Source organism: Triplophysa rosa, linkage group LG12, assembly GCF_024868665.1.
Source record: "Triplophysa rosa linkage group LG12, Trosa_1v2, whole genome shotgun sequence".
NCBI lineage: Eukaryota > Metazoa > Chordata > Actinopteri > Cypriniformes > Nemacheilidae > Triplophysa > Triplophysa rosa.
Window position 1 is genome coordinate 24,690,578 of NC_079901.1, and position 25,230 is coordinate 24,715,807.

The 25,230-nt window shown below is 40.8% G+C and overlaps 1 protein-coding gene across 3 annotated transcripts in view; it reads left to right on the forward strand.

The window, feature by feature from the left end:
- LOC130563307 (transcription initiation factor TFIID subunit 4-like) overlaps positions 1 to 25,230 on the forward strand; it is a 75,515-nt gene that overhangs the window by 31,530 nt on the left and 18,755 nt on the right. For 2 of the 3 annotated variants that reach the window (XM_057348764.1, XM_057348763.1), the window contains 2 exons: positions 89 to 145; positions 14,767 to 14,889. In XM_057348764.1, the coding sequence (XP_057204747.1) occupies positions 89 to 145; positions 14,767 to 14,889 (180 nt within the window). Of the gene's footprint in view, positions 1 to 88; positions 146 to 3,389; positions 4,728 to 14,766; positions 14,890 to 25,230 lie in introns of those variants that run through there. The other variant, XM_057348766.1, reaches the window with a different exon arrangement.

Below are 25,230 nucleotides of genomic sequence, written 5' to 3' on the forward strand. Positions count from 1 at the left end.
TCTCTCTCTCTCTCTCTCTCTCTCTCTCTCTCTCTCTCTCTCTCTCTCTCTCTTTCTCTCTCTCTCTTTATCTCTCTCTCTCTCCCAGAGTCGCTCGCGGCAAGAAGATCCAGAACAGGCCCGTCTGAAGCAGAAGGCAAAGGAGGTGAGGATCCGATCATTATCGCTGACATTTCAAGCCTCCACCGGATGAATTTTTCATGCTGTGCTACATATGTAACGCCATTTAAAGTCTTGACTCGTGAAAAAAAGTTTAAGAAATTATTTTCATTGATTGATGTCCTGCAAAAAGAGACGGATCTTTAAAAAATGAGCGTTTCCTTTTTTCTCTGGCACTCAGAGCTGATATTTAAGAGATGGAATGAGGACGTGATTGGGGATCAAGTCAGAGGTTTTTAGTTTTGCAGACACCATTAGCATCATGAAGACTTTCCGCTCGCGTGGTTTCAAAGAGAGAGAATTAGCAACCGTGACAGTGAAATAACGCTGATAATGTGCTAACATGAGAGACGGGATTGTAAATGAAGAGCAGTTCTGCTGAGCTCATGTGTTTGTGCTGTTTGAAGAAACATTGTTGTCATGGTGTTGCTAAAGTCTCCTCTGGGGCTTTTGGCTTGATGCTATGGTTTTCTGGGCGTTTGTCAAGCATGTTGCTATGAGGTCACTCACAGATTTAAAGACTTAACGCATAGAAAAGTAATTTAACACCTGTCATCAACAAACCATTAATTCATCATCAGTCCGTTCTCTCCTCTCTGTCTCTCTCTCTCTCTCCTGCTTCACATTAGTGCTAACCCTTCACAGTGGATTGTAGTGCTCCCATCAGTCTGTGCAGTATGTAAATGAGGTGATTTGTAATAGGCTGTGCCCGGGGCCGTGTGATCAAAGTGGATCCCCGCCCTGTTAAGTGGCAGGCAGCTCATCATCTCAACACAGCCAGATTAACTTTCCAACCCACCCAATGACGACTACTATAGCTCACACACACAAAGTTTAACACCACACACTCAGACACACACATGCGCACACACACACACACGTCTGGTTTACTATCCCCGTGGGGACAGTCCATAGGCGTAATGTTTTTATACTGTACAAACTGTATATTCTATCCCCTATCCCTAACCCTATCCCTAAACCTAAAGATCATAGAACACTTTTTGCATTTTTAGATTTTTAAAAAATATTGTTCTGTACAATTTATAAGCTTTTGTGCCCATGAGGACCTCAATTTTGGTCCCCACGGTGACACGAGTCCCCATGTGTTGGTGTGTGTTCAGGTTTAGGTCCCCACCGGGATATACAAACATGAACACACACACACACACTCAAGAACTTAACACAACACACACACACACACAGTCTAACATACACAAAAAGTTTACCATCACACACACATGCACATGCTCGGAGTTTAACACCACACACGCACACACTCAAAGTGTAACACACACACACAATCAACCTTTAACACCACACACACATGCTCACTCGCTCACTCACTCAATCTCTCACTCACTCACTCACTCGCTCACTTTCACTCACTCGCTCTCTCGCTCACTCGCTCACTCACTCACTCACTCACTCACTCACTCACTCACTCACTCACTCACTCACTCACTCACTCACTCACTCACTCACTCACTCACTCACTCACTCACTCACTCACTCACTCACTCACTCACTCACTCACTCACTCACTCACTCACTCACTCACTCACTCACTCACTCACTCACTCACTCACTCACTCACTCACTCACTCACTCACTCACTCACTCACTCACTCACTCACTCACTCACTCACTCACTCACTCACTCACTCACTCACTCACTCACTCACTCACTCACTCACTCACTCACTCACTCACTCACTCACTCACTCACTCACTCACTCACTCACTCACTCACTCACTCACTCACTCACTCACTCACTCACTCACTCACTCACTCACTCACTCACTCACTCACTCACTCACTCACTCACTCACTCACTCACTCACTCACTCACTCACTCACTCACTCACTCACTCACTCACTCACTCACTCACTCACTCACTCACTCACTCACTCACTCACTCACTCACTCACTCACTCACTCACTCACTCACTCACTCACTCACTCACTCACTCACTCACTCACTCACTCACTCACTCACTCACTCACTCACTCACTCACTCACTCACTCACTCACTCACTCACTCACTCACTCACTCACTCACTCACTCACTCACTCACTCACTCACTCACTCACTCACTCACTCACTCACTCACTCACTCACTCACTCACTCACTCACTCACTCACTCACTCACTCACTCACTCACTCACTCACTCACTCACTCACTCACTCACTCACTCACTCACTCACTCACTCACTCACTCACTCACTCACTCACTCACTCACTCACTCACTCACTCACTCACTCACTCACTCACTCACTCACTCACTCACTCACTCACTCACTCACTCACTCACTCACTCACTCACTCACTCACTCACTCACTCACTCACTCACTCACTCACTCACAGTCACTTCACTCGTGTGAAGACTGCGGCTTACGTGTCTGATGCTCGTGTTTAAAACCCCTAACAACTAACCATCATTACATTTGTTGTCTAATGATTTCTTTAAAGTCTTAAATGAGAATTAACGGAGAGCAAATTGCTCATGTGTCTCAATATGAACTCTCATCATTATCTGAACTATTTAATTCACCTCCGCTTAGAATCTCACCCAGAAGAAAATGTTATTGCTCAGATGTTTGACAAAATGTTTATATGCTCTACCACTTTTAAATCGCTTTGGATAAACGCGTCTGCCAAATGAATAAATGTAAATGTAATGATGCTCTTTCATAGATCAGGAGATTTGATGTGTTTCATTCATTTCTGATCCTTCAGTATTTCCCCCCTGTTCAGCTGTGCTGGACACGTTTGAGCCTGTGACCCTGCCTTTTGTGTAGGAGATAGTGGGTCACTTGAAGCCATCAGGGTCTCCAGATGATATTGTCCCGCCCCGATTTTTTAAGGAGGTTTTTCCCACTGTTGGGCCATCTTGTCTCACAGTTATTAATAGCAGTCTGTCAGCTGGAGTAGTCCCTGTAAATTTTAAACATGCAGTTGTGCAGCCTTTATTACAAAAACCTGGGCTGGATCCTACTGTTTTGGCAAACTTTAGGCCTATCTCTAAATTGCCTTTCTTCTCTAAAATCTTAGAGAAGATTGTGTATTCCCAGCTAATGGATTTTTTAAATGAACAAAATATTCTTGAGACTTTCCAATCTGGTTTTAAAACATTGCACAGCACAGAATCAGCGCTTTTATGAGTTTTTAATGATATTTTTTTAGCTACTGACTCTGGTCACTGTGTTGTCCTTGTACTTTTAGATTTGACTGCAGCATTTGATACAGTGGACCATGAAATCCTGATTGCTCGTTTGGAGCAGTGGGTGGGCATCAGTGGCACAGCACTGAAATGGTTCAGGTCTTACCTGTCACATCGGACTTTCTGTGTCAGCATTGATGATTCTGTGTCCTCCACTGCTCCTCTCTCATGTGGGGTCCCGCAGGGCTCTGTGCTTGGTCCCCTTTTATTTTCTCTTTATCTTCTCCCACTTGGTTCCATTCTCAGGAAACATGGTATTTCTTTTTACTGCTATGCGGATGACAGCCAGATCTATGTCCCCCTCAAAAAGTCTGATTCTTACTCTATGAAACCATTGCAAAAGTGTTTACACGACATTAAAGCTTGGATGTCTTTAAATTTTCTGAATTTTAATGAGGACAAGACAGAAGTCATGGTCTTTGGTGGCACTTCTGTGAGGCCCCCCCCAGTTGATCTGGGTTCTTTGGCACTCCACTGGCTGCCCGTTCATTTTAGGATTCATTTTAAAATTCTTTTATTTGCTTTTAAAGCCTTGAATGGCCTCGCCCCACCTTACCTCTCTGAGCTGCTGCACCCCTACACCTCTACTCGATCTCTCAGGTCAGCTGACCAGCTGCTCCTGACAGTGCCTAAAACTAGGCTTAAGCTAAGAGGGGATCGAGCTTTTGCCGTTGCAGCTCCAAAACTTTGGAATGGACTGCCGCTGTACATTAGACCAGGCCTCTTCACTGTCTCAATTTAAAACACTTCTTAAAACCCACCTTTTTTCGTTGGCTTTTGACAGCAGGTAGAGTGTTGATTTTACGCGTATACATGCATATTTTTCCATCTTTTATTTTATTGTGTACTTCATATTTTATGGTGCTTTTATTGTGTTATCTATTTATTCTGGGGTTTTTTTTCTCCTTGTACAGCACTTTGGAAACCTTGTGTTTGTTAAAATTGTGCTATATAAATAAAGTGGATTGGATTGGATTCAAGTCTCAATTTAGTCTCAGATGTGTTTCTCCTAAAATTGCTCTGGAGAAATCATGTAGATTGTAAAGGTCAAATAATCTGGATTTGAGTAAATGTGATGAGAAAAGTTTGAGTTGATATTGAGATCTTAATAATATTGACTTTTGATTGCGGACGAGACAAATCTGAGCTCAGCTTGACACATAGTTGACGTCTCTTCTCAAACTCTCATGACACACACATTTGAGAAAATATTTGAGACACAGATAAAACTTTAGCAAATGTTTCCTTGAAATCTTATTGAGGTCTAGAAGACATAATTGAGATTTTAAAGAGATGTCATCTGTTATTTTATCTCTCACATGTTTCTCCTGATGTTTCTTAGTAACAATAAAAGTTGAAAATTAAGTCAACAAAGTGTTAATGGAATAGTCTTGTAGGAATTTGATGAGAAATGTTTGAGTTGATATTGAGTCTTGAAAACATCGCACTGTCATGTGTGATTTTTTTTACTCCTGTTAAAGCGAGTGTGTGTGTGTCTGACGGACAGATGTTGTTTGATCAGAGCGGCTCTTCTATCCATCCGTCTTTTCCAGCCCCTCACAAACATCTGATTCCCTGTAATATCACCCAGCGCGTGCGTTCGGGAATCTATTTCCACAGTTCTCAGCGATGCCCAGCGGTCGGGTGGGATATTTTTAAAATGCCTTCAGTGAAAATCAATGGCCAAAAAAAGAGTCATGAAGCCGGAGCGGGGCGGCACCCCAATCAGCAGAGCCTCCCGCAGAAATAACCAATCTGAAGAGGAAACCGGAGATCGCCGGGGACACATGACAAATCGAGAGAGGAACCGGGCGGAACAAAGCCAAAGAAGCCGCAAATACACGGCAGAGAGCGGACGAGACGCGGCCTGGCAGATACATCACTGTGTCAGCTCACACAGACCGTCTGCGGCCACAGATTCATCATCTCTGCCCCGGTCTCAACACCAGAAGAGAGGGCAGAGGACGCAGAGTGACCACTGCTGACCACCTGGGTAAACCACGGCAGCCTCCGGCCCGACTCGCCCGCGGCCGGCGTGTCACAGACAAGGACAAAGTGACGGTAAACGCTTGCGCTCGGTGCTGCTAAACGGCACAGTTTACAGAGAGGACAGAACACACCGAACCAGAGAAAACAAACATTTCTCCATCATCCGCTTCTTGTGATGGGATTCGGTTCAAATGAATCCCAGGATCTTTCTCTTGGCTCATTTTCTGCCGTTGTGTTGATTCTGTTGACTGTCTTTGTTCCAGGTTTAAAGTGAGACATTGTGAAATATTAGAAACATTTTAACACAACTAAAACTGGACACGAAAACAGAATCTGAATTAGACCTGATGTTTTGCACACAAAATAAACGCTCATGACTGACTGTTTAAATATTCAGATATTTAAGATACATTTCTTTGAAACACAATATCTTATGAAATTATTTTTAGTCTTGAATTAAGTTTTGACCCCTTTCACACAGCTTGTTTTTAGCGTACATAACATTAAGTGAAGTTCATGCCTAAAACAAACAAACTAAACTTGTTTTCTTTAAAATCTAAAAGGCCTCACGTCTTATTTAGTTTTTTGGACGTGTAGATATTTTAATCGGATAATGAAACCACTGATAAAGAAACATATTTTTTTGACATTGCGAACGGTGTGAATAGTTTATTTTTAACATCATCCAGTATTGACAGCGTTTAAGTCAGCGGTGCCGGTGAGTCAGTGTAGTTTACCTCCCTCATCTGACCTGAATGAAGACAGTCTGTCTGTATTTTCTCATCTGTGTTTGTGACTTTCTCTCATGTATTTCTCGTCCTGGTCTCCAGATTTTGTTCTGGTTTTATAAAGTCGTGTGAAACTCGGGTGTGTCAGATGGGAACGTCTGGGCTTTTCTCTTCGAATCATTTTCTTCAAACATTTTTTCTCCTCCGGGCAGGTTTTGTTTCTCTTTCTTTCTCTGTGATAGCGTTGCGCTGTGGGTCTTAAACTTAGACATCTCTGCTGTGGACCGAGCCGTCGTGCTTCTAAACCGAAAGAGACACAAACATCCCATAATGCTTCTGTTCCTTCTGAAGAGCAGACGATCCTTCGGAAAATGTGACGCTGTGATGGGAAGAGTCTCAATATAGGAACATTTTGAACCTTTAAAGGTATAGTTCACCCAAAAATAAAAATTCTCTCATCGTTTACTCACCCTCGAGTTGTTCCAAATCTGTATGAATTTCTTTGTTCTGGTGAACACAGAGAAAGATATTTGGAAGAATGCTTGTAACCAAACACATCTTGGACATCATTTACAACCATAGTAGAAAAAAAGTCTTTATAACGTTTTTTGTTCTGTTGAACACAAAAGAAGATATTTTGAAGAATGTAGGAAAGCAAACAATTCTGGGGCACTTTTGACTACCATTGTCATTTTTCCTACTATGTGAGTCAATGGGGGTCGAGAAGTATTTTAGTTTATAAGCATTCTTCCAAATATCTTTCTGTGTTTAACCAAACAAAAAAATTATACGGATTTGGAACAACTCGTGGATGAAAAAACAATGACAGAATTTACAGTTTTGGGTGAACTGTCCCTTAAACCCTGAGTATTAAACTCCTACATCGCTTACACAACAAACAGCAATGACAAAATTACGTGATATTTGTTCATTTTGTAGATGATGAGTGTTTTGCTTTTTTTCTGATTTGTTTTCTTTTTCTTCAAGAGTTTTTAGTTGTGTGTCTCTGATGGATTGTGTTTCCATGCGTCACATTTATATCTTTTTTTAAGACCGAGGAAATGATAGAGATGTGAAATGTGTGTGTTCACTTGTTTGTGGTCACGAGGATCTTCTGTAGGTTTCACATTACAAATGTAAGAAAAGAGCAGTGAAACAAAAGCTAGGAAAAAGAAAAGAACGAAGCTTTAGCGATACCTTTGGCATCCCTGTGTGTTTTTGAATATTACAAAGTGCTGTAATGAGAGAAAAAACAACACAAAGCGAGAGTTTGCCTGCAAGCGAGCAAAAAGGCCCGTGTGCGGGTGTGTGTGTGGTCGCCTGTAGTCGGTCTTTCTCTTTGTACGTGGATCTCTTTGGGATGTAAGCAGCGGGGGAATCCGAAGTAAAGAACTATACACGTTTGGGCATGAGCTGATGTGCCTGAGAACACTGAACGAGAGAGAGAGAGAGAGAGTTTTTTACAGTGAAGACAGACATGAAAGGGTCAGTAACTCCAGAAGACAGTAGCTCTCAGTGACATACATTGATTTTATTAAACAATGGACGTTAAATTGACTTTATCATCCACTCATTTTGGCATCATTGATTGAGTTTTCATGCACAAAATAAACGGATATCTATAAAAATAAGCACATAAAATAAACCTGTTTTGTCGCGTTTACATGCACATCAATAAACCGGCTATGCAGAAAAATGTGTTTACATGGAAGTTTGAGGCTTGTCAGGTTTCTTGCGTGTAGTGACGTCACTAGGGCTGGGTATCGATTCTGATGTTCCGATTCACAAGCTCTCGATTCGATTCGATTTGATTCTCGCTTCGAGTCAGTGATTATAGATTTAATGCAAATCCTACAGATATTTCTATAAAAGATCAATAAACGTCAGATTACAACGGTGAATTAAAAAAAGAAATGAAGAGCCACAAACCTGTATATTACATTTTATTTTTTCACATACCTTTATCAAACAGGGTCAGGTTATTTTACATTTAAGATATAATTAACAAAATTAAAGCTTAAAATGAGCTTTAAAGAGAGGCTGCAATCATATGAACCGCTGCCTTTTATGTGAAGGTGATGTTAAATTCGACGACACACCCACATCCGCCATGTTAAAGTCCCAGTGAGATTAAAAATTTCATGAAATATTTGCAGCGTTTATTGTAATTAGTTTATCAATGTGGGTCATTTTCTTTTTAAAATTCATGTACCCTCATAATCTTCAGTTAAAATCTGAAAATGCACTTCCGCCCTGAAATGACTATCCATCTCAAATGACGTAAAATAGACGGCTTGGGCGGAGCATCTGTTAACCCCTCCCCTTCAACTGTCAGTCTGCTGCCAGTTCCATTCCAAAATCAATGCACAGCTGATTTTACACATCCAATCAATTCGCAGTTAAAAACGCTAGCCACACCCACTACTTTCTCCTTTGAAATTCCTTTTCACTCGGAAATGTGTCAGAATATGGAAGATCGCAACTTCCGGTTCACGGGGACTTTAATGAAGCAATGAATGAACGATGTGCTCCCTGTTGTAACATCAACCCGTTGTAAAAGTGACATCTAGTGGATAGTAGTAGCAATAACATTCACGTTAATTAATGTTCAGTGCTTGCGGAAATATAAAAGGCTTTTGAGAATCGATATATCGAATCGATTGCATTTAAAAAAAGAATAATATTTTTTTTTGCCCAGCTCTAGACGTCACCATCGATGGTCCATAATTAAAAATCCTGCAGGAAATCATTCAGAAGCTGTATTGTTATATCTCTTCTCATGTTTGCAGTACCTGCATATGTAACAATAGTTTTTCATTTTGCTGTTTCTACGGCAACTGCATGATCCAAGGACTTTTATGTGTTATTTTATTGTTACTTCCGTTTGAGACTTTTACGCCATCAGACAAGCACACATAAACAAGACTGAGAGGTCGTTTATACGACGCAAATGAAAACTTTTTATGCGTTTTAGTCGTTCGTTTAGACGGAAACGTCGTTTTGGGGGACTGAAAACGCAAACTTTTGAAAAAGTCTCAAGTGCAACTTTTTGAAAACGCCGCCGTTTTCATTTACATGTAAGCTGCAAGACGGAACTTTCTGAAAACGATGACGTCACGCGCATGCGAAATAGTCGCGTGAGTATAGCCAAAACAATATGGCGGCTTCCCCGTACCGTGAGCTCTTGCTGCTGGACTATGTATTAACGTTTCCCCAGCAAAATGTGGATTTGCTGCACCAATTAGACCAGCGGAGACACAATATTTACATTCGCCAGACTTTAAACACATGTATACGTCGACCAACGGTATTAAAAAGCACTTTTGGCTTATAACTGTGCACGTGTGTGAGCCAAGGCACGTCCTGTTTCTTTACACAACAACATCGCCATCCACTGGCCTGGCATGCAAACCACAGCGTTTTTATCCGTTTTCCTGGATCCGTGTAAATGCAGACCGTTTTGATAACGCTGTCATGTGTACGTGAAACTTTTCAAAAACGCAAAGGAAAAACTTTTCAGTTTTTCATCGTGTAAACGTGGCCTGAGAAAAAATACAACGCGAAATCGGGGTAATGGGCAAAAAAACGACCTCTGCTTAGCGGTTTTTGCTTACGCCGTTTATGAGCTTTCTCTGATAATAGATGTCTGTTTTTATGTCTCTTTTTCTGACTGGTAACATTCATCTCCTGATGTCACTGCTCACTGTGACCTTTGACCCTTTACACCTCTTATCCTGAGGTCACACAAGACAGCGTATTCTCCAAAGCGAGTGTCATCTGTAGGAACGGGCAGAAAGAGAGAAATCCGGTTCGGAGCGAGACGTTGGAGACTTGTGATTTGTGCCGCCCGTGTGTGAATGTTACCGGTTGTCATGTCGGGTAATTAGAGAGCGACGGCTTGATTCACCTTGTTAATGAGAAGGACTCGCGCTCCCATGGCCTCGGGCTGAGACAGAAACGAGAGATCCAGAGAGCCCTGCAGTCTCTCTCTGAAGATTCTGCGGTTTTGATTTGAAATGAATAAATCATCGTCCTCACGGTGCACGCGACTGTCATCTGCCGCGGATGCAAATTACACGTGATCAATAGACGGGTGACGTGGCACAGATCTCAGAGAAGACAGACCGAGAGAGAAATGCTTGCCCAAGCAGAGCCCAGCGTGTCACACAAAAGATTTTCTACTTGGATTAGCTCCGTTTCTAATGATCTCCTCTCACAGCACCAAAGTCATGTTGCTAGAAATGTTTTTCTGAGAAATAATAGTAACATGAGTCCTTTAAATACCACACAGCTGCTGGTATTAACACATTGCGTTTGTTGTTTTCATTGGCATGAAGTGAATAACTCTGAGGATAATTAAAGTCGAATATTAGCCAAGGTCATATGTGTAATGCTGCATTCTCTTGAATATAATTGGTGCTTTTAGAGCAGGAAGTGACCTCATGAGCCCGGCCCCTGGGGGACGCCCGAGGCATTTGTGTAATTGGGCTTCGGCTGAAACTGAAGGTTTCCAAAGAACTCTCAACCTTCAGAGCGCTGGTTCAGAACTTCAAGACTTTTCAAGTGTACAGCATGTGTTTTTATCTTGAGGTCTTTATCTATGTGTTTCGTTTTCTTGAGGTCAGCGTGTCGAGTCCTGTTTGACCCTGGGGTCGATGCACATGACCAGTCTGAAAGATCAATGCTCGGATTCAACTGTGAATTCTAGAAAATGTATCTGTCAAAAACGCTATCATTACAGACAAAAAAGTATCCCATTTTATTCAATGTAATTCTGGATACATTTCTTTGTATTGTCTTGACTTTGAATTCCCAGTCTGAATTAAGTGTTCTTTGGCTCAGTTGGTGGGGCATTGTGCTAGGTCATGGGTTTAAATCCCAGTAAACATGCATAATAAATGAAATGTGCTGTCAGTCACTTTGGATACAAAGTGGTGAAGGTATTTTGGTGGAGTTTGGCCTGTTTAATCCAGTGTCTTGGGGCAGGAGGGTAAAAGGGCAGATTTTGCCCCCTACAGGATACTGAACATCACCGTTGGACAGCGAACCCCCCCCCCCCGATGTTCTCGGTTCCACTCAGACGCAGACATCTGTCTGCAGGCGTGTGTGTGGTGCCGCGGGCCGCTGGCCCGAGGTCTGACAGACAGAGAGGAACAGAACAGAAGGTTTTGTTGCACACGAGCCGCTTTGATTTTAATTGTGTCAAGTGAAAGTCAAATCTGAGCTCAGTTTGAGACATTGTTGAGGTCTCTTGTGAAACTGGAATGGGGACATTTGTGAGAATTCTGACTCTTTTTCTCAGGAGAAATGTCTGATGCAGATGAGACTCAAACAAAAGTGTCCTTTTGCTCTCCATTTAATCTCACTGATGTGTAGGAGAAATAATTGAGATATTAAAGCGGAGGTAACACGCAGTTTCTGCCAAATATTATATTAAAGTCCTAGTGAAATAAAAAATGACAATGCCTATTTGTACATGAAATATTGTAGCGTTTATCGTGAATAGTTGATCAATGTGGGTCATTCTCTTTTTAAAAATCGTGTGACCTCGTAATCTTTAGTTAAAATCTGAAAAGGCACTTCCTTCCTGTAATGATGACTATCCATTTTAAATGATGTATGTTAGACGGCTTGGGCGGAGCATCCGTTAACTCCTCCCCTTTGACTGTCAGTCTGCTGCCAGTTCCATTTTCAAACGCAACGTCTGTTTTTATACATCCAATCAAATCGAAATGACGAAAGCCACGCCCACTATTTTTCTCATTCGACATTCCATTTCACTCGGAAATGCGTCAAAATATGGAAGTAAAAACGATCGCAACTTCCGGTTCACAGGGACTTGAGTACATATAGAGTAGTTTTGCATACTTTGTTTCTTCGAAGAGTATTTAGTTTGATCACATTTATAATAGAGAGATACAGCTGTACGATTATTTCCGAAAACAGGCAAGCCCCTGAAGGCATATGGGGGGGGCGGGACTACAGCACGAGCACACAATACATCATTGCATTATCCCTGCATAACTGTTGATTCACTATAAGTTTGTGTTGTTTACATTATACACGTACGCGCCGATTGCCAACAAAACACAGACATATGACTTAGTTTGACTTACCGCGTGCGGTTCATGTCCGGCATCTTTTAACGCTGGGACCGCGCTATCTATCAGTTTCAAAAGATCTGCAAATCCAGCGTTATATCCACCGTTTATATCACATCCATCACCGATATGCAGTGAACAAACACAGCTGAACTTCAGTACAACGAACGAAGTGCATTGATGGGCGGTTGACGCGTGGGCGTGCTCTTTTTTTTGCTCTCGCTAATATTGTGTGCGATGTGAAACATTGTAACAAAGCCGCAGTGTCAGATGATAGATGCAAAGCGTTTAGACAACATTTAACTTGGCTCTGACAGATCTCTTTATTCTGTTCTCATGTTCAGCGAAACACTTCATCGTACACATTTGTCAGTTCTTGGTGTATTTCTTTACACTGTTAAATATAATGGCGTTAATATTAGCCTGGTGTTGACCTTTAGTGTCCAGAAGTACAGACTCACATCAAATGGCAAGAGCTTTGGCTTTAGGGAAAATATTTTAACGGACCCCAAAAGATATTGATCAGAGCATTTTCTGATTTTGTAGATGTTGCTGGTAAAGGTTATTGGATTATTTGTGGTGTTCTTTGTTGAAAGGTTACCTGAAAACAGCCAAACTGCTACTTCAGCTTGTTAGAAAAGCAATATTTCTTTTTGCCTGTAAATGTGGCCGGTTGATTGTGTAATTCTTTTGTATGAGTTGAGTAGATAAGCGTCGTTTGGAATGTTTAACGCAGAGCAAATTTTTGCAATCATCAAACTCTCAAGCGTTTATTTTTCGATCAGTACTTGAGAATATGTGAACAGTTAGCCAAAATCATTCTCATGAATATTTCTCCCCGGTAATGAGTTCAGCGGTTAACTAACTCTTCACATAGTTGAGCTATAATTTCCTTCTCGTGTCTGTCTGCTTCACGTCGGTCGATTCGTCTGTAATGGTGCCGCTCTGAGAGCCGGCAACACAGATGGCACGCCGGGACCTGCATTTATCAGAACGCCATAAATCTGCGAGTGAGGCAGTAGCCGGAGGCACCAATGGGCACGGAGTCTGGTGCCAACTGCCGCGCAGACGTGGAGACGCTGTGATCCTCGAGCGGGCTGTCGGTGGAATGAGATTATCTCAGGGGTCAGTGGTCTGTGTGTCGGGAGATGGGCTGATATGAGTCCTGCAGAGGATTGTGGGAAAGCAGGGAGTGCTATAGTTAACCCAGTCATTGATTATTTCACCCTCGTGTCATTTCAAAGCTTTTGTTGAGCACAATGGTGCTGCTTTATGGCACACAATGAAGATTTGTATTTGTTTTATTTGAAAAGATGTCGTGGCACCGCAGAAGGCCTGACGTGCACTTTCCAGTTTGTTTGGCCTTATGGTGCCAACACACACACACACACACACACACACTGCATGCACAATTTAGACTGGGTTTTGAAAGCCAAAGCAATCTTTATAACACGCATTTTAAGGGCAACATCACAGACTCTCTGATCTTAACACACAGAATGAGAAAAGCACATGAAAGATTGCATTGATTGCTCTCTTTCTGCTCTGCAACACACACGCGAACACGCACGCACACACACATGCACACGCACACACACAACACCAGCGGGCACACACACATGCACACACACACACAACACCAGCGGGCACACGGCAGTACACTCCCTCACTGCAGACAGACTGTGATGGCTGTGTGTGTGTGTGTGTGTGTGCGTCCATGTGTGTGTGTGCGTGTGCGTGCGGCTCCAGGCTCTCACACGTCCTCAGAAAGGGTTGAGCGAGGCTGCCCTGCAGGAAACCCTGACATTACCTGAGGCATCACCGGCCCCTCTTACATTTCACAAAGTGAAAAATCACATTAGTGAGTGTGAGCCGCACACACATTTATGTTCACACCTAATGTCTCTAAACACACTCGCTTCCATTTGAAAGGTTTAGGGTAGAAGACACTGAAGGTTGGCTGTCAGTGATTGACGCTTTGTGCTTTGCAGTCGACGATGTCACTTCCTGTTGCTATGTTTGGAACGGGATGCAATGTTTCAAAGAGTAACATGATACATTGTTGTCACATGCTTTATTAATGCATTCGCTGTATAAGCAATCTTTGTTTTTTATTTATTAACGTTTGCCAATAGTGAGTCAATCTTGTTTGATTTTTCTTCTGGTTTGTTTCTTAAAAGCGATGCTCGAAGGTCAAGTTGAGCACATTGCATTGTGGGATACGGTAGCCAGCTGAGTGTGTTTGTATACTGCACATTTTGGGTTTGTGTGAGTTTAGAGGCACTGGCTGTTTTTTCATGTCGTTCTTTGTGTTAGAATCGGCAAACGCATGAGCTGGAATAAATGTAGAATTAGAGACCATTGGTGTCAGATTACTGTATATTGGTGATTTTTACATCTGAGTTTATTTAATAATTTTTTTAAAAGACTCAGTGCCTCACTTCATTCACCTCAATGCACTTGAGTTTTCTGTAATATGTCAGCGATATAAACACTCTTCACATTATGGAGATCACAGTATTTATTTTATAGCAGTAAAATGATTTTCTTTTATTTCCCAGATGCAGCAGCAGGAACTCGCCCAAATGAGACAGCGAGACGCCAATCTGACAGCGCTCGCCGCCATCGGCCCGCGGAAGAAACGGAAGGTGGATTCACCCGGTGCTCCAACAACAGGCTCCGAGGTAAACAACTCACTGCGGAAATGTACACGTTATTGTCTCTTTCTTTATTGTACTCGAGGGTTTCATCCCGACTGCATACTTCGGCTACAGTATGCACTTGAAGTAAGTGAAGGGGATGAGAACTTTACTTAAGATGAAACATTTTGTTTCTCTGTAAATTAAGGTGTTCAATTTATGAGTGCTGTTTTTACTCATTTAAACGGTCAGAAATACACATTGATTTCAGAGTACTCGGGTATAGTCAAAGTAAATGAGATCAGAAGTGAGTTTGTAGTGTAATGACGTGATATGTGTGATGTGATGCAGTGATAACTTCAGGTCAGAAACTCTGTGTTGTGGTCACATAGATTGTACATGTAATTGGAAACAGTAATATAAAAATGTGATGAAGTATTTAGTTTAAGTGGTACGCTACATGAGGAAAGTAGAATTCCACCCAAACAATACAAACATTACATTTTATTGAGTGTTTTTTTCAGAGCGAAAACTACAGCAACGTTGCTTTTTTCATCCTAACGTTTGTCCACTTTCCCACTTGATCTGAGCCTGTGTGTCCGTCCCGTGTGAGCGTGTTTCAGTGTTTTCAGCTCTGTTGTGAATTACTGAGGATTAAACTCTACACGCTGGAGATACAGTATGAAGAACTATGACTATTATATTTCCTATTATTGTACTTGTATATGAAGTCATAGAGCTGAGCTGCATCTGGTGAATGTTTAGCTTTGCTCCTGGAGTCCTGATGGATTCTGACTAATCCTAGAATATAATGAACAGAGAAGAAATCTCACATAGATTGTAAGAGAGCCCTGCTGAAAGAAACAATAGAAACCGTTTAAGAAGTTGTAATGGGTTTAAAGGGATTTGTATTGGTTTAAATGGAAACTGTAATGGTGTCTACTGGTATGTGATGGATTCTTTTGGTTGGATGTTAAATCCTTCTGGAATAATGCACTAAACACACTACAAAAAGGAATTTTGTAATGGTAATGGTTTTAATGGAAAAAGCTATTGGGTTGCTGACACTGCTGAAAAAAACAATAGAAACCATTAAAGAAGTTAAAATGGTTTTAAAGAGATTTGTACTGGCTTTAATGGAAATCCTATGGGAATCATGCCCAATGCACACTACAAAAAGGAATTTTGTAATGGTTTTAATGGAAAAAGCTAATGGTTCATAATGGTATTTTAATGGAAACCATTAGAATTTCTGTAATGGTTTCTGTTGGGTTTCTATAGTTTTTTTGAGCAGGGAATAGAACTTTTAATGGTTATAATGGGAATTGTATTGGTTTTAATGCAAACTATAATGGTGTCTACTGGAATGTGATGGATTCTATTGGTGGGATTTTAAATCACACTGTAATAATGTCCAAAACACATTACAATTTTGTGGAAAAAGCTAATCGTTCATAATGTTTTTAATGAAAACCATTATAATTTCTATTGGGGTTTCTATGTTTTTTTGGTCAGCAGGGTTACAGGTGAGATCTTTTGAATTGGGCCACTTGCAGAACCAATCAGAACACGCAAGCAACCACCCCGAATACCTTAGCAACCACATATCCCACCTTAGCAACCACCCAGAGGTTATCACTGTATTTACAGGAATCTTTCACGTAAACATACCAGTTCTATGGTGGTTTTGAGTGATCATTTAAATATTATAACCCTGCTGAAAAAACACAACAGAAATTCTGATGTTTTCTACTTTAAGTCAGATAACCAATAGAGCCCAGCACATAACCAGTAGAGACCATAACAATAAATACAGTTCCCATTATAACCATTAAATCCTGTAAAACGTCTGTAATGCTTTCTATTGTTGTTGTTTTTTGCAGGGACAATATGATTTAGGGCCATTTAGTATATCATAAAATAGTGGTGTGTCTCCGTAGCAGTTTTTGTGTGTTTATGTTGTTTATGCCGTCTGTCAGACATCAGTAGATCGGGGTGAACAGATGAAGGTTGGACAGGCAGCGGGTGGAATTTGAACTTATTTTCACTTTAGTTTCACCTCGTCTCATTTCTTCATTTCGTCTGGGGCCGTGTGCCGCCCCGCAGGGTTTTTTCCTGCTTTCTCCAGAGCAAAGTGACTTTTCTAAGGGGGTCACGGAGTGGCCGCGGGCTACAGCAGCTCCGCTGTATTCCGGCCTCCTCCGAGTTTCACTCTGGGGCTCGGCAGAGATTTCATCTGCACAGAAATGTGCCGCGGGGCGCCGGCTCGGCTTTACTCTGCCCGCTCTGATTGTTGGTGTATCTGGACTGTGTTCTGCTACAGTAACCCCAAACAAAAGTCTCGGTGTCCGGAAACAGTCACCCAATCTGAGAGGAGGAAATGAGAGAGATGCTGAAGCTCCACCGTCGCTCGGAGACCAAACGGAGAGAAGCTTGTGGGTGTGTTGCTCTTTTAGGGCTCAGATGAGACTCGTGTTGTTTCAGTCTCCTTCACATTTTGTGTTCCAGAAAGTCATGCGTGTTTTGATTCTATTTGTGATGTCTTCTTCACAGGTTTCTCTGAATCGCCCGTCTTTCTCCTCACACGGTGCGTGTGTGACTGAAACCAGGTAACACCGGTGGCAGGGCGATTCTGGGTGTTTTTCCCCTCTTTATTCAACCCCCCCTCACATCCCCCCTCGTCTGGCAGGCAGCAGATGGCCGTAGGGCTGAACCTGATAGCCCATGTTGAGCGTAAGGTCTGTCTCCATCCTGAGCCGACAGAGCAAACAAAGAGGCCTTACAGCGCTCCGAGGGATAGATTAGAGAGAGAGAGAGAGAGAGAGAGAGAGAGAGACGGGCCCCTAACCGGTCCCGCCTAGGGTCATTTCTCAGGCAAGAGCCACAGTAACAAACTCTTTCCTTTGGCTCTCTCTCACACACGGCCTTTTGGAGTTCAGTACAGAGACGTGTGTGGGACGCGCAGAGAAAGTGTGAATGAGAAAAGAGCAGAGAGAGTAAATGGGTTCACATAATGTCGCTGATGTACAAGGGGTTAAATTCTCCAAAATATGAACTGAAGGTCTCTGTAGCCACAGGTGGGTTTTTTTAGAAGCTGGCGATATCTGTTCTTTCAAGGTATTACAGTTCATGAGGTCAAATCTGCTGAATGTGCTGGTGATGGTTTTGCACTAAATAGAACAGAAATAATGATGACAAACAGGTTTCCTCACGGTACAGGTCTCAAACCCAAGAAGAACGCACAGGCTTGAGCTCAGGAGATTTGATGGAGTTCATGTAGATGTTCCTCTTGAAATTGCTCTGGAGAAATAAAAGTGAATCAAACGAGTGTAATTGTTGAAACACATGAAGAGTCTGGAGGTGTGAATGATTGTAGAGGTGAAATCATCTGGATTTGAGTAAATGTGATGAGACATGTTTGAGTTGATTTTGAGATCTTCAACTATATTGACTTTTGATTGCAGACGAGACCAATCTGAGCTCAGTTTGACACATTGTTGACGTCTCTTCTCAAACTCTACACAGCAAAAAAGGACTTCCTTTCTTAGTATTTTTGTCTTGTTTTCCAGTACAAATGTCAAAAAGTTCTTGAATCAAGATGCATTTTCTTGATGAGCAAAATGACCTAAGGAAATAAGTCTTGTTTTTAGACAAAAAAATATGAAATTTCAGTGAAACAAAACAAGCAAACACAAATCTGCCAATGGGCTAAGAAAAATACTCTTGAATTAAGGTTGACCTTTTTCTTATAGTCTCTAAATTCAAGATTATTTTTCTTAGCCCATCGGCAGATTTTTTTTGCTTGTTCTAAGCACAAATTCACTGAAATATCATATTTTTGTCTAAAAAAAGGCCTTATTTTCTTAGGTCATTTTGCTCATCAAGAAAAAGCATCTTGATTCAAGAACTTTTTGACATTTGTACTGGAAAACAAGACAAAAATACTAAGAAAGGAAGTCCTTTTTTGCAGTGTGACATTTCTGACTTTCCGTTTGCTCCGTTTAATCTTATTGACGTCCAGGAGAAATAACTGAGATGTTAAAGAGATCTCATCTGTATACGATGCTCGGGTTCACATTCACATCTGCAGCACATGAAGGCTTTGGCTTTGTGAAAATCTCTAGTGCTTTAGCAAACATCACTAATTATTTCTGACCTGTGTAACAAATGATCAAAGTCAAGAGTCATTCACTATAACAGGGTGACAAGAAAAGCGGAAAAGAGCGAAGATTGAGCTGCCTTTTGCATTTAGTTATAGATCAGAAAATAGGTAGAAGCAAAAGAAGGGAGGGAGAGAGAGAGAGAGAGCAGAAGGAAAACTGATGCCCTTTCCTCCAGCTAAATTAACAGGAATCACGTGGAAACAATCCGAGCCTGGGATGAAGGGGGGGTGGAACCATTAAAATGCGCCCGGGGCGATGGACTGCGCCCAGTATCGCTAAAAATGCTCTCACTACAGATGTGCAGGCAGCCTCACAGGCACTCGCGCTCTTGTTCTATAGCTACAATTAAAATCAACCTCCCTGCCAAAAAATTGGACGGTGGAGAGAAAGGCAGACATGAACATCAAAGACAGATTGAAATGTGTAGTCAGTAATAAGAATAGCCTCCGAGCCCCGCGGTTCTCCTCGCTCTTCTTGTTGATGAGAATCTTTGACCTCTGGTTTGTAAGTTAAACTTGTAATCTTGGTTAATGAAGTAAATCAATCCTAACTTGGACTCTTTCTGTTTCCTTCCGTCGTTGCGTTTTATTTGTACGTTGGTTTCGCCTGCGCTGGTCTTTCTCTTCTCCTCCCATGTTTCCCAGACAAACCGGATGGCCACGGGTGTGTTGTCTGTCTGTGTCTCTCTGTTTTCACGTCTGGTTGGTGAGACGGTTATAGTTTTAGCTGAAGGAACGGCTGGGGACTTTCACCCCCCCCTTTCGCTACGACCATTAAAGATAGTGCGCATAGTAGTTTTCATTACAGTTTTTTCTGTTTTTGGAGGGTTCATTTAAAGTCCGGGTAAAGAGAATTCTGAGAATTGTTTCTAAACATGTTATAGATGTTAAAATGTATCGCTGAAACACATTACAAACACTCAGAACTATGTAGTACTAAATTGTGGAGTTAAACTGTTAAACAGTTTTTCACCTGTTCTCTGTTCAGGATTTTTTTGGGCGGGGCTTAAGCGGGGGATCGATGACTCGATGGTGCCTCCGAGCATGCATGGCCCCTCCCCTATCACTAGAGCGCCTAGCATCAGGCGTCTGCTCAATCATGAGCTCAGGGTTGTAAGCTCTCACTCACTCGCTTTCAGCCTCTCTCACGCTCTCAATTTGTCCAACTAAACAAATCTTACGCCAAATAACAAGCAGACGCGTATGGACGGAGGGGAATTACGCCAACAGGAGGAGGATCACTGCGCGTGATTGCGACATGCTTCAGCGATTATCTATTGATGAATATCGCACACGTATTGACTCGCGCGTGTTTGAATTCAAATCCTCCCATAAAAATCTTCACATATAGCCTACCGGGGACTCAGGTTGAGCGAGGCAAGTGGGTGTGGCTTCAGCGCCAACAGCGGACACGCCCCCAGCGTGAGAGTCCTGCTTATTTTTCCAAGATTTTGATAACTTATTTTATTTACATAGATGTTTTTTTCTTCATTCAAATTTGGCTGGGTGGTTAATATCACACTTTTCTGTTGTGTGACAAGCTCAGAACACATATTTTAATGGCACTTTACCCAGACTTTAAGTAATTTCAGAATTTGTTATATACTGTATACAGCATATATATATATTCTTTTTTTTACAGTAGGCCTAAGGCTTTGATGTAGAGTTGTAACTCATGCTGATGAAAGTAAGCGTTCATCTGCTCCAAGCATTTCGTTAAATGTTTACCTGCGTTCTGTTTCATATAACTGCCTAAAATTGTGCACATGTAAGAATAAAATACACTACCGTCCAAAAGTTTAAGGTCACATTTCTTTATCTTTATTAATATTTTTTCCACATTATAGAATAATATTAAACTCATCAAAAGTATGGATTAACACAAATGTAACTTTTAAAATGATGTTTTAAAATAAATTCTCCATTATTTAGTCCAAGTGATTTCATTTGAGTAATTTTTGCACATTTTTTGTAAATAAAGTAAATAAATTTGTTGCCACATGCCACATATATTTGTCTACAAAAATCATTACAATCACTTAAAGGAGTAGATCGCCTCAATATTTGTCCCCATTGATTTTCCATAGTCATTTTTATTCCTACTATGAAAAGTGAACCACTCCTTTAAAGCGATAGTTCTTCCAAAAATGTATATTCTTTCATCATTTTCTCACCCTCGAGTTGTTTCAAACCAGTATGAATTTCTTTGTTCCAATGAACACAAAGAAAGATATTTGGAAGAATGTTAGCAATTTTCAATTCTGGGACATCATCCACTACCATAGTAGAAAAAAAATTGTTTTGTTGAACACATAATGAGATATTTTGAAGAATTGAGGAAAACAAAGTGTTCTAGGGGGCACCTTGGACTACCATTTAATTCTTCCTACTATGGTAATCAGTGATGTCACGGAACTGAAAATGACTAACATTCTTCCAAATATCTTTCTTTGTGTTCATCGGAAACAAAGTAATTTATACAGGTATGAAATTACATGAGCGTGAGTAAATGATGACAGAATTTCCATTTTTGGATGAAGTAAGTGTCCCTTTAAGCAAACATCTTCAGATCAAAAGTAAAAAGAAAATCATCAGAATCATTTCAGTCAAATGTCCTAAACTTTTGAACAGAAGTGCAGATTTTATTTGTATCACTTCACGAGTACATTAAACGTCTCTGGTGATTGTGTACCGTTTGTCTGAGTGAGTAACAGTCAACATCAGGTGGAGCATGTGAGTCTGTTTTGATGAATAAATGAATCTCAAATCTGTCACAGTCCTATACAAAAGATCACATTATGACTTCTCATTCTGCTCAAACTGAAGTTAACAACACATTACATAAACAAACGCATCATTTCCTCTTCTCTAAATAAAAACGTCCTGTACAGACTAACAGATGAATTCCTAATGAAAGATGTCTGATCTCACCTCATGATGAGCGTTTGACACGTATGTTTGCGTCTGTCTGCAGATGTTTGTAAAGCTTTAGCCAATTAATATTTCACACACGAGAGCGACGCGTGAATGTTTGATAAATGTGATCAGTAACGCTCGCTCTGCCCTGATCTGTCCCGCTCATTTTCCTTCTTTCTTTCTTTCTTTCTTTCTTTCTTTCTTTCTTTCTTTCTTTCTTTCTTTCTTTCTTTCAATGGCATGAGTTTGGTCCTGCCAGCGGAACCACACCCAGCGATTCAATGCAAATCCAACGGGCGTCCTCCAGCAGTCGCCAGGACATAAACAATATTCAGAAAATGAAAACCGTCACGTGGACTCGCATGTCCAACAGTTTGTCAAACAACAGAAAATGTGTTTTTGTGTTCATATTTTCCGAGATGTTGACACTATGCAGTAGAAGATTTTCTCCGGGTGTTTTTTTAAGCAGCACGAGTACACATTTCTTTGTCATTGTTTGAAAGGTTTTACACTCCGCATGAGGGCCACGTCCGTATGAAATCCTCTTAGTGGTTTTGTGTGCAGCCCATGAGGGATTTGAGAGGAAAGAGAGGTATTGAAGGTGCAATACATCACGTTGGAAAATGGCGTGTAGTTTACCGCGGTTTTCCCCGTGGTCCTGTAGAGCAACAAAAGCTCTGTGTCTCGAGCCTGGAGGATGGCCAGTTTGGATCGGTCAACAACACTGAAGTTTGATAGTATATCGCCTTCTCTTATACCTTAAAAAACAACATGCAAAAACCTCTAGAGATCATGTTAAATCTGCATGACATCTAGTTGAGTTTAGTAAGGTACGACTAGACGGTCACATCACTGGCTATGATTTAGCATGTATATATTTATGAATAACCATCAGTTTTTATTCTATTCTTGGGCTGAGATCAATATTTCCAGCAAATCTGGCATTCACCTGCATATTGCAGCCCAGAAAAAGCCTGAGATCACAGTTAAATATACAGTTTTTACAACAAAGTTGTGCTTAAAGGCATATAAAGACACCATGTTAAAGAAATTAATTACCTCCCTTGTTAATGTAGATATAATTAAGTTTCTGAAGAATGAATTTCACTGCAGTTTTGCCGTAGAGACTGAACAGCAACGAGAGCCAAATCTAGAATCCGCTGGTCAGGGATGCTGGGAAAGATTCTCATCCCACGCTCATGTGAGAATACATCAGCTCCTCTTTTTACTCAGCACTTTACACAACATATGCATGTTCCGTTGAACCTCAAAATAAATATATTTTCTTTACATTATATTCATTCATTTACATTTGTTTTTCAGTTACAGTAATGGCCAAAAGTGATGTTTGACACATCCAGACACATTATTATTAAAACATGATTCTTGTATGCATGTACCTGTTACCTTATTCTCTTATTTTAATGGTTTAATCGAACCTGTAGGGTCAAAAAAAGATGACTTCTGGAAATAATTATTTGACATTATTACCCTCTTCATTTTTGTTACTGTAATACAAAAATATGATTTTTGTGCTCATTTAAATGTGTGCCGATTTAAATGAAAAAAATGCAACTAAGGCGATGAGAATTCAAGAAAATTCCTAAGAAAAACCTAAAATGACCTTCCAGAAATATTATGGTAATGAGAATTTGTGGAGGGGGCTTTAATTGACATGAAAGTCATCTCACAATGCAGAAAATGTAATTAATTTTATATATGTGACCCTGGACCAAAAAACAGTCGTAAGTAGCATTTGGGTCAAAATGATCGATTTTTCTTTAATGCCCAAAATCATTAGGATATTAAGTAAAGATCATGTCCCATGGAGATATTTTGTAAATGTCCTACCGTTACTATATCAAAACTTTCATCTGGACTTCATCTGGACAACTTGAAATGCGACTTTCTTAGTATTTCGATTTTTTTGCACCCTCAGATTCCAGAGATTTAAATAGTTGCATCTCAGCCAAATATTGTCCAATCCTAACAAATCATACATCGTTGGAAAGCTTATTTATTAAGCTTTCAGATGACGTATACATCTCAATTATGGAAAATATACCCGTAAGACTGGTTTTGTTGACCAGGGTCACATATTTACATATTTTCACCTGAAATAATTTTGCATTAACAGAAGTTGTTTGACCTCAGTATTGTTTCCATCAGTCTTCTGAAGGTATAATTGTGAAATGATTCTTGTGATGGTGGTCTTGTTGCGCAGTGCTGCTTTGTGACATTACTGCAAAGCACTTTTATGTTGTTATCTATTAAAGAACGTTGTTTCTTTCTGATTTTATTATTTGTGTCGGCTTGGTTGTGCTGGTGGAAAAGGTTGATGCCGGAGGGCAAGAGCAAGTGGAAATGCCGGAATGATCTTTCATTAAAGCTGCCAGCGCGGGAGGAAATGAGAGTATGGAAAGAAAGCGTATAGATGTGTAGAGTCTGCAAAAGAAAAGTGCCAACATCAACATTACCAAACTCCTGTTTAGGTACAGATTTGATTCAGATATTCTGAGCAGCCAGAGAAAACATATGTAATGTGAACAATGAACACTATTTGGAAATGTTATAAGTTATATACTGTATATATACTTTATATTAAAAGCAAGTTGTATTTACGGTAAAAGACTGCTGGGGACGTTAGTTAGCGTAACCAAACTCAGAGACGTTTGTGAATTCGAGTTTCATCTCCACACCTTCCTCAAGTAAATCAAGTATTTATTTTTTTGCTGGACTTCTGTAGCAGAGGTAAGATTTCTGAAAGTGACTTTTAATTTGAAAGGCCTTCGGTGGCTGCGTGCAGGGAAGGTTTGATTAAAAGAGGAGAACCGTATTGTTTGCAGATGGAGAAGCTTCAGGAAGAGTCTAATCGAAGTTTAGCGTGAAGACGACAGACCAAACCCAGCACCTGCCGTCCACCTACAACCACCAGAGAGATTCTAAAAGACATTCAGTCATCTCAAAAAGAGACGTTACAGAGCATTAAATGAGTTCTCGTCCGGCTATAATCTGGCTGAAACTGAGTATTGTTGCTCAGATGTTGCTCTTTTATAGCTCATTTGATGGATTTGTGTTTCAATTAGGGATCATGTTAGTCTCAGATGTTTCTCATAAAGTTATTGAAGAGAAATAAAAAGAGAATCAAATGAGTATAATTGTTGAGACACATGAAGAGGTGTGAATGAATGTAGATTGTCGAGGTGAAATCATCTGGATTTGAGTCAATTTGATCGACTTTTGATTGCAGACGAGACAAATCTGAGCTCAGTTTGACACATTGTTGACGTCTCTTCTCAAACACAGAA